Source organism: Astatotilapia calliptera, chromosome 3 (assembly GCF_964374335.1).
Source record: "Astatotilapia calliptera chromosome 3, fAstCal68.1, whole genome shotgun sequence".
Lineage (NCBI taxonomy): Eukaryota > Metazoa > Chordata > Actinopteri > Cichliformes > Cichlidae > Astatotilapia > Astatotilapia calliptera.
In genome coordinates this window covers 68,294,955-68,311,670 of record NC_137424.1, presented here as the reverse complement: position 1 = coordinate 68,311,670, position 16,716 = coordinate 68,294,955, and the positions used below count along the sequence as shown (strand labels likewise).

Genomic DNA, 16,716 nt, shown 5'->3' with positions numbered 1-16,716 from the left:
GCAGAAGCAGTGGGGACAGATCCCGCACTTGATGGTGAGTGTTGTCCACCACATCCCCATTGAGCTCCTGATGAAGGCTCTTAGGGTCCTATTGATCTTGTATAGGTCTAGGCAGTCCAGTATCCAGCTGTGGGGCATCAAGTCATAGGCCTTCTTGTAATCAATCCAGGCAGTGCACAGGTTGGTCAGCCTAGTCTTGCAGTCTCGGGCAAATGCTAAGTCTACACATCTGGTATTCTTGCCAATCCCTGTCTGTGCCCCACTCATGTATTGAGCCATGTGCCTGCTCATCTGCCTCATAGGAGCTTCCATGGGGTACTGAGACAGGTTATTGGTTGGTTGTTGGATGGGACCGGTCCCCTCTGTGAGTCCTTGAGGATCAGGACTGTCTGGCCTTTGGTAAGCCATTCTGGGTGTCTCTCGTCAACTAGCAGCTGGTTCATTTGTGCGGTCAGGTGCTCATGAAGTGCAGTCAGCTTCTTCAGCCAGTAGGCGTGTACCATGTTGCAGACTGGTGCTGTCCAACTCTTTATACTGGAGACCCTTTCTTGGATGTCTGGTACAATCCATCTGTTGATCTCCCGTTCCCTTCTCCTGTCACTCGTGAAGACCCCGAGACACTCAAACTCCTCCACTTGGGGCAGGAACTCGTCCCTGACTCGGAGTGGGTATTCCACCCTTTTCCGGCTGAGGACCGTGGACTCAGATTTGGAGGTGCTGATTCTCATTCCCACCGCTTCACATTCGGCTGCGAACCGTTCCAGTGCGAGCTGGAGGCCCTCACCCGATGAAGCCAACAGAACCACATCATCTGCAAAAAGCAGAGATGAGATCCTGAGACCATCCAAGTGAAAGCCTTCTGCCACTTGACTACGCCTAGAAATTCCGTCCATAAAAAGTTATGAACAGAATTGGTGCCCTGGCAGAGCCCATCATCCACCAGGAACGAGTACAACTTATTGCTGGCTATGCGGACCAAGCTTTTGCAATGGTTGTATAAGGACTGAATGACCTGTAGCAATTGGCCAGACACCCCATACTCCACAGGACCCTTCGAGGGACACGGTCAAATGCCTTCTCCAAGTCCGTAAAACACATGCACCCTAAATCCTTGAGAGGATGAAGAGCTTATCCAGTGTTCCACAACCAGGACGAAAACCGCATTGTTCCCCCTGTATCCAAGGTTTGACTAACAGATGGACTCTCCTCCCCAGCACCCTGGCATAGACTTTCCGAGGGAGGCTGAGGAGTGTGATTCGCCTGTAGTTTGAACACACCCTCCGCTCGGGAACTCGGGGCGGACCTTATGCATCCCTGGGGCTCTGCCACGAGTGGCAGTTTATCCCCTTTGTCCCCAGACTCTGCTTCCTACACGGAAGACGTGCCTGTGGGATTAAGGAGGTCCTCGAAGTATTCCTTCCACTGCCTGACAATTTTCTCAATCGAAGTCAGCCGCACTCCACCCGCACTATACATAGTGCAGGTAGGTACCTATCAGCTGCCTCCAGAGTCCCACAGGCTAACCAAGGACTCCTTTTGCAGCTTGGTGGCTCCCCTCACCTCTGGTGTCCACCATTTGGTTCAGAGATTACCACCACAACAGGCACCAACTACCTTGTTCAGCATCTCCATTGCAGAAGCCGCTGCACTGAGCTGCGGCTGCATGGTCCATTCGGACTCAATGCTGTTGAGGATCTCACAGACCTCTGCTAGACATTCCCAGCACACCCCCACTGTGCGTTTAGGTTCACCAGGTCTGCCCATTGTCTTCCCCCTCCACCTGATCAAACTATCAATTGACAGCTCAGCCCCTCTCATTACTTTTAATGTCCAAACATGTGGCCTCAGGTCTGGTGATACAAACAAAATCGATCATCGACCTGCTTTTTAGTGTGTCCTGGTGCCTTGTGCACTTAGGGACATGGTGTTCGTTATCGCCAAACTGTGGTTTGCACAGGAGTCCAATAACAAAACACTTCTAGGGCTCAGATCAATCAGAATCAGAATCAGAATCAGAATCAGAATGGGGTTTATTGCCAGATGTTGAGGTTTACAACATTAGGAAATTGCTGCGGTGCTTCAGTGCAAACATAGTGTCATAAATAGCACTTAAATAGACATGAAAAAAAAATAAAAGTAAGAATAAGAATTAAAAGTGCTATGTAGAAAGATATGTGCATGAGATATACATGAGATATATACATGAGAATAAGAATTATGAGTGCTACGTAGAAAGATATATACATGAGTGCAGGTGGTGATCAGTGCCAAACATGAAATGATGCAGTGACACAGCGTGGGGTCATGTGTTAGTGGCGGGGACAGTCATATGGTTATTGTTCATGTGTCCAACAGCAGAGGGGAAGAAACTGTTCTTATGGCGAGAGGTTCTGGTGCGAATGGACCAGAGCCTCCTGCCTGAGGGGAGCAGGTCAAACAGACTGTGTCCAGGGTGAGAAGGGTCAGCTGAGATCCGGGCTGCACGCCGCAGTGTCCTGGAGGTGTACAGGTCCTGCAGAGATGGGAGTCTGCAGCCAATCACCTTCTCAGCAGAGCGCACAACACGCTGCAGTCTCTGTTTGTCCCTGATAGTGGCTCCAGCGTACCACACGGTGATGGAGGAGGTGAGGATGGACTCGATGATTGCAGTGTAGAACTGCATCATCGTCCGTGTTGGCAGGTTGAATTTCTTCAGCTGCCTCAGGAAGTACATCCTCTGCTGGGCTTTCTTGATGACGGAGGTGATGGTGGGCTCCCACTTCAGGTCCTGGGTGATGGTGGTACCCAGGAAGCGGAATGAGTCCACAGAGGTGATGGGGGTGTCAGTCAGGATGAATCAGAATCAGAATCAGAATCAGAATACTTTATTGATCCCTGGGGGAAATTATTTTTGTTACAGTGCTCCATTTTAAACCAACATTAAGACAAGACAGACAATACGCTAACTAAGAATAGTACAATATATACATATATATACATACATACATACATAAGTCACTTATAAATAAATATTTGGAAAAGAAACATGTGTAGTTGTAGCAGCAAACAGTGTGTTAAGTGGATGCGTTGTACAGGGAGATGGCCACAGGCAGGAATGATTTCCTGTGTCGTTCAGTGGTGCTTTTCGGTAATCTCAGTCTCTCACTGAACGAGCTCCTGTGACTGACCAACATGTCATGGAGTGGGTGGGAGGTGTTATCCAACATTGTCTTTATCTTGGACAGCATCCGCCTCTCCGACACCACCTTGAGGGAGTCCAGCTCCATCCCCACAACATTGCTGGCCTTACGGATCAGTTTATTAAGTCTGTTGGCATCTGCGACCCTCAGCCTGCTCCCCCAGCATGCAACAGCATAGAGGATCGCACTGGCCACCACAGACTCATAGAAAATCCTCAGCATTTTCTGGCAGATGTTGAAGGACCTCAGTCGCCTCAAAAAATAGAGACGACTCTGGCCCTTCCTGTAAAGTGCTGTGGTGTTTTTAGCCCAGTCCAGTTTATTGTCAATGTGTACTCCAAGGTATTTATAGTCCTCCACAATGTCAACACTGACCCCCTGGATTGAAACAGGGGTCAAGTGTTTCCTGGTCTTCCTGAAGTCCACGATCAGTTCCTTGGTCTTTGCCACGTTGAGCTGCAGATGATTCTGCTCACACCACGTGACAAAGGAGTCGACCACAGCCCGGTACTCTGTCTCATCATCCCTGCTGATGCATCCAACCACCGCAGAGTCATCAGAAAACTTCTGAAGATGGCAGGTCTCTGTGCAGTGGCTGAAGTCTGTGGTGTAGAGGGTGAAGAGTAAGGGGGAGAGGACAGTCCCCTGTGGTGCCCCTGTGTTGCTGATCACCTTGTCAGACACACACTGTGGGAGACGTACATATTGTGGTCTTCCTGTCAGGTAATCAACAATCCAGGACACCAGAGAAGCATCCACCTGCATCGCTGCTAACTTATCACCCAGGAGGGTCGGCCTGATGGTGTTGAAAGCACTGGAAAAGTCAAAAAACATGACCCTCACAGTGCTCGCCGGCTGGTCCAGATGGGTGTAGACACGATTGAGCAGGTAGATGATGGCGTCCTCTGTTCCGAGACGAGGCTGATAAGCGAACTGAAGGGGATCCAGATGTGGTCTTACTATGGGTCGCAGCTGGTCCAGGATGAGCCTTTCCAGGGTCTTCATGATGTGGGAGGTCAGTGCCACGGGCCTGTAATCCTGGGGGCCACTGGGACGAGGCGTCTTTGGTACAGGGACGAGGCATGATGTCTTCCACATCACCGGGACCCTCTGCAGACTCAGACTCAGCATAAACAGTTTATGAAAGACTCCACACAGCTGGGGGGCACAGGCCTTGAGGACAAGGGGACTCACTCCGTCTGGTCCAGCAGACTTGCCTGAGTGAAGTCTCCTCATTTGCATCTCAACCTGGTATTGAGTGAAGGTGATGGGTGGGGGAGGGGTGTCAGGAATCTCACAGGAGGCAACATGTGAAGAGAGAGGCTGGCACAGTGGTGTGGCTCTGGATTCCAGGCTGACTGCAGGTGAGGTTGTGGGGGTGGGAGCAGACACTGTGGTGTCGAATCTATTGAAAAACAGATTCAACACGAGAGGACAAGTAATGCCTCTAAAACACTTAAGTTGGCTTTATTAAACGTTAGATCTTTAGCTGGGAAAACATTTTTAATTAATGATTTAATCACTGAGCACAGCCTTGATTTTATGTTTTTAACTGAAACTTGGTTGGACCAAAGTAACAGTGGAGCTGTTCTCATCGAGACGACCCCTCCTAACTACAGTTTTATCAGTGAGGCCAGGGTGAGCAGGAGAGGAGGGGGGGTTGCTGTCTTATTTAATGAATCATTTCAATGTAAGCAGCTATCTCCTGGATTTTTCAGTCTTTTGAATATGTGGCTTTACAGCTGAAGGCCCCATCCAAAGTTGTGTTTCTTAATGTTTACAGGCCTCCCAAATACTGCACAGACTTTTTTAATGACCTCGGTGAACTGCTGTCTGTGATCTGTGTTGATTTTGACTGTGTAATTATTGTTGGGGATTTTAACATCCATGTGGACAACCCTCAGGACAAAGGGACTAAAGACCTGAGTAACACTCTGGGCAACTTTGGGCTGACTCAGCATGTAACAGAGGCCACACATAATAGAGGACACACTCTTGACCTACTGATCTCCAAAGGCCTGAGCATTTCAAAGGTTACTGTGTCTGATGTGGGCCTGTCTGATCATTACTGTGTTTTCTTTGAAAGTAAAATCTCAGCCCACACAAATATATCAACAACAGTGATCACAAAACGGTGTATAACTGAACACAGTAGTGCAATTTTTAACCAGGTCTTCCCATTAACACCTGACCTGTCCAGAGGGTCAGTCAATGAGCTCGTCAATAGCTTCAATGCTAACATGTTAAATGTAATGGACACTATTGCTCCCATTAAGGTGAAGGTTATCTCTGGAAGGAAAAAGTCTCCATGGAGAAACTCCACACTGGTGAAAAATGAAAAAAGAGAGTGTAGGAAAGCTGAGCGCAGATGGAGAAAAACAAACCTCCAGGTTCATTATGACATTTATAAAGAGAAACTTCACAATTATAATTTACAACTGAGGAGTGCAAGGAGGTCCTACTTCTCTGACATCATCACTAAAAACAGCCATAATGCTCGGGTCTTATTTTCTACAGTTGACAGGCTAACAAACCCTCCTGTGTCAGTGGCAGCTGAACTTCATTCGACCATGGCCTGCAATGACTTTGCCAAATTCTTCACAGAAAAAATCCAAAAAATTAGACAAGCAATTGGTACATCAACAGCAGATCCAGGATATGTACTGTGTCCACCAAGAAACTGTTTAAATACCATGAAACAGTTTAAACCTATTAACAGCAAAGACCTGGAGGACATCTTAGGTCAACTGAACTCCTCCTCCTGCTGTTTAGATGTCCTGCCAACAAGTTTTTTCAAAAAGGTCTCAAAGACTTTAGAGTCAGACCTGTTACAGATCGTCAACTTTTCTTTATTATCAGGTGTGTTTCCAGAATCTAAAAAACTGCTGTAATAAAACCTATACTGAAAAAGAACAATCTTGACAAGACACAAATGAACAACTACAGGCCGATCTCAAATCTCCCATTTTTAAGTAAGATCATTGAAAAAGCAGTTTCTCAACAGCTCAATTACTTCTTAAAACAGAATAATTGCTACGATGCCTTCCAGTCAGGTTTTAGACAGAACCACAGCACTGAAACCGCTCTGACCAAAGTGTTTAATGACATATGTCTGAATACAGACAGTGGAAAAATGTCAGTCTTAGTTTTACTGGATCTCAGTGCAGCATTTGATACAGTTGACCACAACATATTACTCAAACGACTGGAGAACTGGACAGGTCTTTCAGGAACTGTACTAAACTGGTTCAAAACATACTTAGAAAACAGGAAATACTTTGTATCAATAGGTAACTTCACATCTGAGCAGACAAGTATCACATGTGGAGTTCCCCAAGGTTCCATCTTGGGACCCCTTCTGTTTAACATCTACATGCTCCCACTGGCACAGATTATAAACAACAACAAAATAAACTATCACAGCTATGCAGATGACACACAAATATATATCACAATGTCACCAGGAGACCAAGGCCCTGTGCAGGCTCTTGGTAAATGCATTGAGGAAATCAATGACTGGTTGTGCCACAATTTTCTCCAGCTAAACAAAAACAAAACTGAGGTAATAGACTTTGGCGCCAAAGAAAAACGATTACAGGTCACCAGAGAACTTCAATCTATACATCTAAAAACCACAAACCAGGCGAGAAATTTGGGTGTAGTGATGGATGCAGACCTAAACTTAGAAAAACACATTAAGACAATAACAAAGTCAGCTTACTATCACCTCAAGAATATTTCAAGGATAAAAGATCTGATGTCTCAACAGGACCTGGAAAAACTAGTCCATGCATTCATCTTTAGTAGGCTTGATTACTGTAACAGCATCTTTACAGGTCTACCTAAAAAATCAGTCAGACAACTACAGCTCATTCAGAACTCTGCTGCTCGAGTCCTCACTAAGACCAAAAAAGTGGACCACATCAGTCCAGCTCTGAGGTCCTTACACTGGCTGCCTGTCCGTCAGAGGATAGACTTTAAAGTTCTGATGCTGGTCTATAAAGCTCTGAATGGTTTAGGACCAAAATACATCAATGACCTCCTGACCCAGTATGAACCTTCCAGATCCCTCAGGTCATCTGGATCCGGTCTTTTATCAGTTCCCAGAGTCAGAACCAGACACGGAGAAGCTGCATTCAGCTTTTATGCTCCTTATATCTGGAACAAACTCCCAGAAAGCCTCAGATCAGCTGAAACACTCAGTTTATTTAAATCCAGGTTGAAGACTCACCTGTTCTCAGCTGCATTTGAATAAAGCACCAAATCCACACTTTTAAGCTTAAATTTCAAAACTTACATTAACTACTGATTTTATCTACTGTTCTGATTTTATCTGTTTTGATTTTATATACTGTTTTGTTTGTTTGTTTGTTTGTTTGTTTGTTTGTTAATTAGTTAGTTAGTTTATTTGCTTGTTTTAATCTATTTTAAATCATGCTTTTTATTTGTTTTTGTTTCTAATGTCTCTGTAAAGCACTTTGAATCACCTTGCTGTTGAATTGTGCTATACAAATAAACTTGCCTTGCCTTGCCTTGCCTAAATAGCAGGATGAACACGAAATTATGTCCATAATCACAAATGACCATGAGAGCCAGTAGAATTAATTCAACTGGACACTCAAAAGATGTCCTTAAATGCTCTTTAAGTTGAAGAACAAACGAACAAACAGTTAATCGCTTACTTGAGATTAAATCTGCTCAGCTACTTTGAAAACAGGTTCTAACTGGTTCCTCCTTTAACAGGATGACTGCTCAGGGGTACTAGTGGTAACAATGCAATAAACGATACAAAAGTATCGTTCTACCTGTTTTTCAGGTAGTTGTTTACATTATATAATTTATTGTGTTCTGTATACGTCACTACAATGTGATTTGGAAAATGTCTAAATATACCGACAGCAGGCACTTCCGCGGCAATCTCTTCAATCGGAGGACCCTTCACGTCAATTCCCGACGCGAGGGGGGTACCCTGCGCGTCCATAAGTGAAGCAGAAGGAGCCTGACCATGCGTCACACGTTTGACAAGTTGGGAGTGAGAACGTGTTGAAATATGACACCAAAATGATCACTAGTGACAAAAGTTTAGTTGCAAGTCAGTTAACTAATTAAAAAAGTTCTCTCCTCTGAGGTGTTGCTGTAAGCACGCAGACTCAAACGCAACAGAAAACCATGCTAAGCCCTTGGGCATCTTGCTTTCACACAGAACTTTCTAAATAACATTCAAGTCAAATTATAGTACAAATATATGTGTATCTATTGGTATCACTTGACTGGTTTTACACAGTAATACATTCGAATAGTTTTAGGGTGAATGTTTTATACTTTCTGTTCTACACTACATGATACTCTAGTGCACACACAACTAAAGTCACACATTTCTTTTTTTATATTTTGCATGCCAGGAGCCAGACTGTTTTGCAATTCTTTATCTGGAATCTGGTCTTGTTCAAGGTTCAAGGTTCTTTATTTGTCACATGCATAGTTATACAAGTATAACACACAGTGAAATGTAGCCTGACACGCTCCTCGACATGTGCAAAAATTGGGGGGGGTGGAACATTATATATATATATATATATATATATATATATATATATATATATATATATATATATATATATATATATATATATATATACTTCCTTTCAACTTCCTTTGTCCTGGGGGGGATGAAGACCAGAGCAAGTGTCCACTCTTGGACTGGAATGTCTCCTCAGGTGTCTGTTCTTCGGGTGCCTCTCCATCTGTTGATTGGTCAGAGTCCTCAAAGTCTGGATCAAAATCTATCTCTGCCCCTATCTCTGTTTCAATTTCAGTACCCTCTTCATCATGTCCAAAACCTGGACCAGAACCTCTTCAACAGTCAGTCGCCTACTCATTGTGGTCAGAGTAAAAGGAGTGCAAGGCAAACATCAAGCTATATACAGTGGGGCAAAAAAGTATTTAGTCAGCAACCAATTGTGCAAGTTCCCCCACCTAAAATGATGACAGAGGTCAGTAATTTGCACCAGAGGTACACTTCAACTGTGAGAGACAGAATGTGAAAAAAAAATCCATGAATTCATATGGTAGGATTTGTAAAGAATTTATTCGTAAATCAGGGTGGAAAATAAGTATTAGCTACTCACCACCAGCAGCTGCAAAGCTGTCTTCACGTCTCCACAATCCTCCATTAATATGAACTTATAAAACCAGTAATAATCGTAACCGTAAATCAAATGTAACTGCCTATATTATTGAACTGAACCAAGAGTCACTTAAAAATCTTATAAATCCTGCTTCACACCACAAAACTGAAACAAATCACAGCTGTATTTATCACTCAATCTTACCCTCCCGACTGAAGTGCCGGTCTAAATCATGCACGATTTGTCTCTTCTATATCAAAACCCAGCCAAACATCAAACATTCACCGTAGTCATTCAAAACTTTATTTGTAATATTATAATCAGCAAAATCAGCGTTTTAATTACAGGCATGTATCATTGTTTGCAAATCATAATTATAAAACTCAAAAACACGCTAAACAGGAAGCAAAAGTCCTCTGTGCGCTTCACAGCAGCCACCTCATTTGCATGTTCACACACAGTCTAAAAATAGCTCGCAGCGCTGCAGCTGCACGTCACACACAGTCTCACACAAAGCTCTGTTATTTTATATTACAAAGACGTCTTATATTTACAATCACTGCAAGGCCTGACAGATTTAGCGCCTTTTTTTTTTAATTTTGACAAATTTAAGTTAACGGTCCAACCGAAAAAGTCCAACTTTTTTGTGATCAATTAACCAGTATCTGTCCAACAGTTTCTGGCCAGTAGTAATACGATGGCACCTGTCCAAGATGGCGGCCAACCAAACCGGTTTGACAACCGGTTTGACCGGTTTCGTGCGTGTGCGCATGCGCGTTCAGTAATACGATGGCACTAGTCCAAGATGGCGGCCAACCAAACCGATTTGACCAGTTTCGTGTGTGTGCGCATGCGCGTTCAGGTGTGGAAATACCACAGGGGATCAGAGGGGTTATATGAGTTTATGTGTTTTTAACGGGGTTTTAATTTAATCAAACCATAGGGTTTTTAATTAAACTATTTTTATCACTTAGGTGTATCGCAACATTCAGTTATGCATGTGTTCTTAAAAGCAATTCTTTGTTTCTTGTTTCATTCTTGGCGGAGTGGAAGCTGTTTTGGTTCACAGTGCGCCTTAACAAAGAGGGTGTGCTCTAGTCAAAAGTGTTGGTAATAGTGTTTTAATCACACTAATTTTCTAAATCTGACAATGTCTCAGCTTGCAGTGAGGCATGCATTTTATTTTATAAATGGCACAAATGGGAATTTCCATGCGAACAAGGGCCCAGCCTATTGTTTAAAGTGGCCGGTATTGGCTCTTTTTGTAATTCCTCAACAAGGTAAATGGGGCAGGTGTACCAGTCGGGTGGCGACCCCGCCTATTGTCTGAAGTATCGGCTCCTTTGTAATTCCTTGAGAAGACAAAAGCCCTGAAGGGTCTCATTTAAATTGATTGGAGACATACCTTTTCTTTTTGGAAACACCCACCCTATATAAAAAAAACACGCTCAGAGCCCGAAACCCTGAGCCATTTACGCCTCAAGATTCGCTGCAGAGCACACCATTTTCTTTGCGATCATCAACACTAACATCGTTCTTTATAACATGGCCATCGTAAACGGTAAGTAAAACAAAACCTATTATTGGATTTTTAAAAAGTGTTATGTTAACATATTATAGGATATTCAAACTATTTTTTTTCCCTAAAACAAAAGCTTAATTTTTAGGAGTTCGGGAGAACGGCCCAGGGCCCTTTTCTTTAGAAACGGGCGCTTTTACAGCTGGAACTAGTCCTCTAACAGGCACAAGGTGTGTACAGCATTACTGGATTTTAAAACGTATGTATGTTTTAAACTAGCGATTGTTTTAAATTATGTAATAACGTTTTTGTTTGTTCCAGGGTTAACAAACTGAGCAGGAAAACATTCAGACACCGCGACCACAGAGCCCAACCTTACATCAGGTGTGTATACAACGGGATGTATAGTTGTGTATTATTTTTTCAAAAGAAAAAAAAATTAAAAAGAGGTTTAAACAATTACAAATGTTCTAAACTGACCGTTTTACACCTACAGAGCCACGCCAGAGAACCGGGTGTGTGGAGAAGCAGGACCATCCCGAATAACGCACACTACAAGGTAAGCATAGGCATATATAAATTAGATAAAAAGAGATAGAGAGGGAGACACGCTTATTCAGTTTGAAATGGGTACATGTATAAAATGTTTTAACACATGTCTATCTATCTTCACAGACTGCAGAACAGCACCCCTCCTCATAATGATCAGGACACCGTACGATTCCAGACGTTTTTGGAATGTTTAAGCAGTATCGACCTCCCAGAACAACAAAAACCTGGAGCTTTGTGCAACAGTGGAGAGTCAGAACAGATCTTCATCAGCGAACCTGCAACACCCCCGAGTGAGTGGCTACCTCGCGATTTCTCTGATGTTTTTCAGTACAGTATATCAGATTTTGATCTAGTTCATATACCCACCCCCCCAGAATGTGTCAGAAATAGCGTTGATTCACACATAGATTTCGAAGAAGGCGGCATAACAGACTCTCAAATATCACCGGCGTATGATGCTTACATGAAGCTTCCAGACGCTCAGCCTGCTGAACAGAGTCATATAGCTTCAATAGCTGATAAAGTATGTTTGATTGAAGCTAGACTCAATCAATACCACCAAGAAGCACAGGTACAAAGGCAACAGTTTACCAAATTCATAAACAAAGTGTGTAGTACATTAGACAACATCTGCTATGTTCTATTTAAACCCAGATTCCTTTTATAGTTTGCAGTGAAATTTCTTAAACCATTGTTTAATGGGACAGAAGTACAAGTCACTCTTTACTAACACACTGTAGATAAGTTTATTGCTGAACGACACAGCTAGCAGTCCCACACACTCTTTAGATTTTTGAAGTTTTGTGTGTGATGGTTTTGCCTCTCACACCTTACCCCTTTCTCCCAGTATCACAACAGTATGACTCCCAAAGTACGACTCAGTAAACAAACAAGGACTCTAAACTCAGAACAGAAAGATACAGTTGAAAGATTAGTGATATCTTTTATGATGCGTAATAAACTACACCCTCTTCTTCTCTGTATTTATGTTGTATCATAAAAAGTATCATGTTGCAAGTTCTGGCTTTAATATTTCCAGCTGATAAGGAGACGTTTTGCATTTCAAACGCTACATATCCTACCCGCCCTTTAAGATCATCCCACTTCAGGATCACGCCCCACCTTCTGTTATTTTAAAACAAGACCGCCGTCTCATTCCTCCAAAACCTTTTTTTTTTTAATCTCAAAACAGCGAGAAGGATGGACTCTGCACCCCTGCGTCACACTGAGGAGGAGGACAGTTTACTTTGTGCTATAAAAACACAAACCTTAATCTTTGATCTTCCAATTTTATCTTTCTGTTCTGGTTTTAGAGTCTCTGTTTATTGAGTCGTACTTTGGGAATCACCCTGTTGTGAGACAAGGGTACGCTGGGAGAGAATATGGCATTATACAAGCAGAGTGTTTTGGCTGTTTCTGTAGATCTAAGAAATACACCTGTTATTGGTTATGAAAAAGAGTTAGCTGTGGTGCAGGTTTAATTTATAATTGTTGCATGAACTGTTAAAGAATTAAAGACAGCTTTACACCGATAGTGCAGGCATTTTTTTTTTTACTTAAGTAAAAGTATAGCTGGTGTCAGAAATACTCAAGTAAAAGTTTGATAATGTATGGGCTCGGAAATGTGCTCAAAGTAAGAAAGTCAAAGTAGTAATCTAGCTGAATATTGCCCTGTAATAAAATAATGTTAGTAGGTGAGAGTACAAACTTAGTCTGGTGGTGAACAGGCACAAGAGGGTCAGAGGCACATTTGGCAGCCAGAGCCAGGGTTAGAGTTCAGAGACCCTGAGCCTGGTGGTTGGGCTAGCAACATGGTCTGGTGAAAGAGTCTAACATCCATGCATTACATGGTGTTGCGGCTGATAAAAAACAAAACAAACAAACAAACAAAAAGCCTATAAACTGACCCCTTGTTTAGAGGTGATTGTCAGTTTGCTGGGTTTTTTAGAGACGCTGAGAGTGAGAGAGATCATGTTCTACATTACTTTAAAAGTGATTTTCAGAGCTGTTGATGTATGAAACACTGTCCATAGAAACATGGATCAACTCTGTTTATGGCATTGAGTGTTAAATTGTGACAGTTTCAATAAAGTCTGCAAAATTCTTGCATTTATACTGGGGAGCTAGGAAAAGTTAGACCTTGGTTGTACTATTAAAAATCAGTTTCATAAAAAACCAATTAAACCGATATGAAGAAGAATGTGTTTGTAAAACTAGCGGTAAAGTATGGGAACTATAAGACAGACTGTTTCTGCTATCAAAACAGTTTGTGTTGTTAATCCTGAATGATTCTTGGTCACAACATTTTACTCCACACACATTTGGAAAATCGCATAGTTTGACAATAAATATCCCAGTAAAGACACTTCATTTCTTAAGAAATATGCAGAGGGAGTGATCTTTATCAAAAGTAGAAGTTATATCTTTAGCTAAACCGTTGTACACAAGAGCTTTAAAAATCTATAGTGTGTGAGGTTGTGTAAGTAAGGGTTGGCTTGCCCTTCTCGCCCACATGTGACAAACCATCTGTTGGATCATGGATTTGATGCCTCAGCATTGTGAAAGTGGGGAAACATACTCCTGGTTGAGCATACGATTTCTGCTTACAACTTAGAATCTAAGTTCTAAATGAAATTTAAAATGTTTTTGTAAGTATGGCTAATGTATACTTTGACTTCTAAGGCATTCACACACACACACACACGCACGCACGCACGCACGCACACAAACAACATAAATACAGAGAAGAAGAGGGTGTAGTTTATTACGCATCATAAAAGATATCACTAATCTTTCAACTGTATCTTTCTGTTCTGAGTTTAGAGTCCTTGTTTGTTTACTGAGTCGTACTTTGGGAGTCATACTGTTGTGATACTGGGAGAAAGGGGTAAGGTGTGAGAGGCAAAACCATCACACACAAAACTTCAAAAATCTAAAGAGTGTGTGGGACTGCTAGCTGTGTCGTCCAGCAATAAACTTATCTACAGTGTGTTAGTAAAGAGTGACTTGTACTTCTGTCCCATTAAACAATGGTTTAAGAAATTTCACTGCAAACTATAAAAGGAATCTGGGTTTAAATAGAACATAGCAGATGTTGTCTAATGTACTACACACTTTGTTTATGAATTTGGTAAACTGTTGCCTTTGTACCTGTGCTTCTTGGTGGTATTGATTGAGTCTAGCTTCAATCAAACATACTTTATCAGCTATTGAAGCTATATGACTCTGTTCAGCAGGCTGAGCGTCTGGAAGCTTCATGTAAGCATCATACGCCGGTGATATTTGAGAGTCTGTTATGCCGCCTTCTTCGAAATCTATGTGTGAATCAATGCTATTTCTGTCACATTCTGGGGTGGTGGGTATATGAACTAGATCAAAATCTGATATACTGTACTCAAAAACATCAGAGAAATCGCGAGGTAGCCACTCACTCGGGGGTGTTGCAGGTTCGCTGATGAAGATCTGTTCTGACTCTCCACTGTTGCACAAAGCTCCAGGTTTTTGTTGTTCTGGGAGGTCGATACTGCTTAAACATTCCAAAAACGTCTGGAATCGTACGGTGTCCTGATCATTATGAGGAGGGGTGCTGTTCTGCAGTCTGTGAAGATAGATAGACATGTGTTAAAACATATTATACATGTACCCATTTCAAACTGAATAAGCGTGTCTCCCTCTCTATCTCTTTTTATCTAATTTATATATGCCTATGCTTACCTTGTAGTGTGCGTTATTCGGGATGGTCCTGCTTCTCCACACACCCGGTTCTCTGGCGTGGCTCTGTAGGTGTAAAACGGTCAGTTTAGAACATTTGTAATTGTTTAAACCTCTTTTTAATTTTTTTTTCTTTTGAAAAAATAATACACAACTATACATCCCGTTGTATACACACCTGATGTAAGGTTGGGCTCTGTGGTCGCGGTGTCTGAATGTTTTCCTGCTCAGTTTGTTAACCCTGGAACAAACAAAAACGTTATTACATAATTTAAAACAATCGCTAGTTTAAAACATACATACGTTTTAAAATCCAGTAATGCTGTACACACCTTGTGCCTGTTAGAGGACTAGTTCCAGCTGTAAAAGCGCCCGTTTCTAAAGAAAAGGGCCCTGGGCCGTTCTCCCGAACTCCTAAAAATTAAGCTTTTGTTTTAGGGAAAAAAAATAGTTTGAATATCCTATAATATGTTAACATAACACTTTTTAAAAATCCAATAATAGGTTTTGTTTTACTTACCGTTTACGATGGCCATGTTATAAAGAACGATGTTAGTGTTGATGATCGCAAAGAAAATGGTGTGCTCTGCAGCGAATCTTGAGGCGTAAATGGCTCAGGGTTTCGGGCTCTGAGCGTGTTTTTTTTATATAGGGTGGGTGTTTCCAAAAAGAAAAGGTATGTCTCCAATCAATTTAAATGAGACCCTTCAGGGCTTTTGTCTTCTCAAGGAATTACAAAGGAGCCGATACTTCAGACAATAGGCGGGGTCGCCACCCGACTGGTACACCTGCCCCATTTACCTTGTTGAGGAATTACAAAAAGAGCCAATACCGGCCACTTTAAACAATAGGCTGGGCCCTTGTTCGCATGGAAATTCCCATTTGTGCCATTTATAAAATAAAATGCATGCCTCACTGCAAGCTGAGACATTGTCAGATTTAGAAAATTAGTGTGATTAAAACACTATTACCAACACTTTTGACTAGAGCACACCCTCTTTGTTAAGGCGCACTGTGAACCAAAACAGCTTCCACTCCGCCAAGAATGAAACAAGAAACAAAGAATTGCTTTTAAGAACACATGCATAACTGAATGTTGCGATACACCTAAGTGATAAAAATAGTTTAATTAAAAACCCTATGGTTTGATTAAATTAAAACCCCGTTAAAAACACATAAACTCATATAACCCCTCTGATCCCCTGTGGTATTTCCACACCTGAACGCGCATGCGCACACACACGAAACTGGTCAAACCGGTTTGGTTGGCCGCCATCTTGGACAGGTGCCATCGTATTACTACTCTGGCCTCATCTCTAAAGTCCCTAACTGAATTTAAAAGTGTCCAACACCCAAGGTCCAACCTTTGCTGCCCAAAAAAGCGCAGATGCCGTTCCAAACGGTAAGGAGCCTCTAACTCCTAGCTTATTCCAGGATGCCCTGTACCCCACAGTTAAGCCAAACTGAACTAACCCTGTTCGCCGACAGGGCGAAGGAGGGAGCGTAACCTCCGGGCTATGCGCTTCTTAACGGTCCAACCGCCGTTCTATAATAATTTATAATACTTTGAAACAACAGTCAACACCCCAAAACAAGAGTATGACTGACGCAGGTCCAACCTAAAACC

At 42.4% G+C, this 16,716-nt stretch overlaps 2 protein-coding genes and 1 long non-coding RNA gene across 5 annotated transcripts in view; 1 reads left to right on the top strand and 2 right to left on the bottom strand.

Annotated features, from left to right (window-relative positions):
- The window catches only part of LOC145425702 (uncharacterized), a 260,683-nt gene that overhangs the window by 153,863 nt on the left and 90,104 nt on the right, over positions 1 to 16,716 (bottom strand). The gene's annotated exons all lie outside the window — the stretch shown is intronic.
- LOC145425687 (uncharacterized) lies at positions 9,998 to 14,239 on the top strand. 2 transcript variants are annotated; one of them, XR_013906413.1, is made up of 6 exons: positions 9,998 to 10,868; positions 10,963 to 11,056; positions 11,148 to 11,210; positions 11,323 to 11,385; positions 11,502 to 11,668; positions 12,571 to 14,239. XR_013906413.1 is itself a non-coding variant. In XM_080298980.1 (6 exons), the coding sequence occupies exons 1-6, from the start codon at positions 10,853 to 10,855 to the stop codon at positions 12,705 to 12,707; spliced, it is 528 nt and encodes a 175-aa protein (XP_080155106.1). In that variant the 5' UTR covers positions 9,998 to 10,852; the 3' UTR covers positions 12,708 to 14,239. The 2 variants fall into 2 exon arrangements, 1 of the variants encoding a protein (XP_080155106.1); XM_080298980.1 differs by having other exon boundaries at positions 10,975 to 11,056.
- LOC145425677 (uncharacterized) lies at positions 14,376 to 16,334 on the bottom strand. 2 transcript variants are annotated; one of them, XM_080298949.1, is made up of 5 exons: positions 15,610 to 16,334; positions 15,422 to 15,503; positions 15,268 to 15,330; positions 15,093 to 15,155; positions 14,376 to 14,976 (listed from the first exon to the last, which is right to left on the bottom strand). In XM_080298949.1, exons 1-5 carry the CDS (start codon positions 15,623 to 15,625, stop codon positions 14,433 to 14,435), a joined length of 768 nt encoding a protein of 255 aa, XP_080155075.1. In that variant the 5' UTR covers positions 15,626 to 16,334; the 3' UTR covers positions 14,376 to 14,432. The 2 variants fall into 2 exon arrangements, 1 of the variants encoding a protein (XP_080155075.1); XR_013906403.1 differs by having other exon boundaries at positions 14,385 to 14,976; positions 15,422 to 15,515; positions 15,610 to 16,330.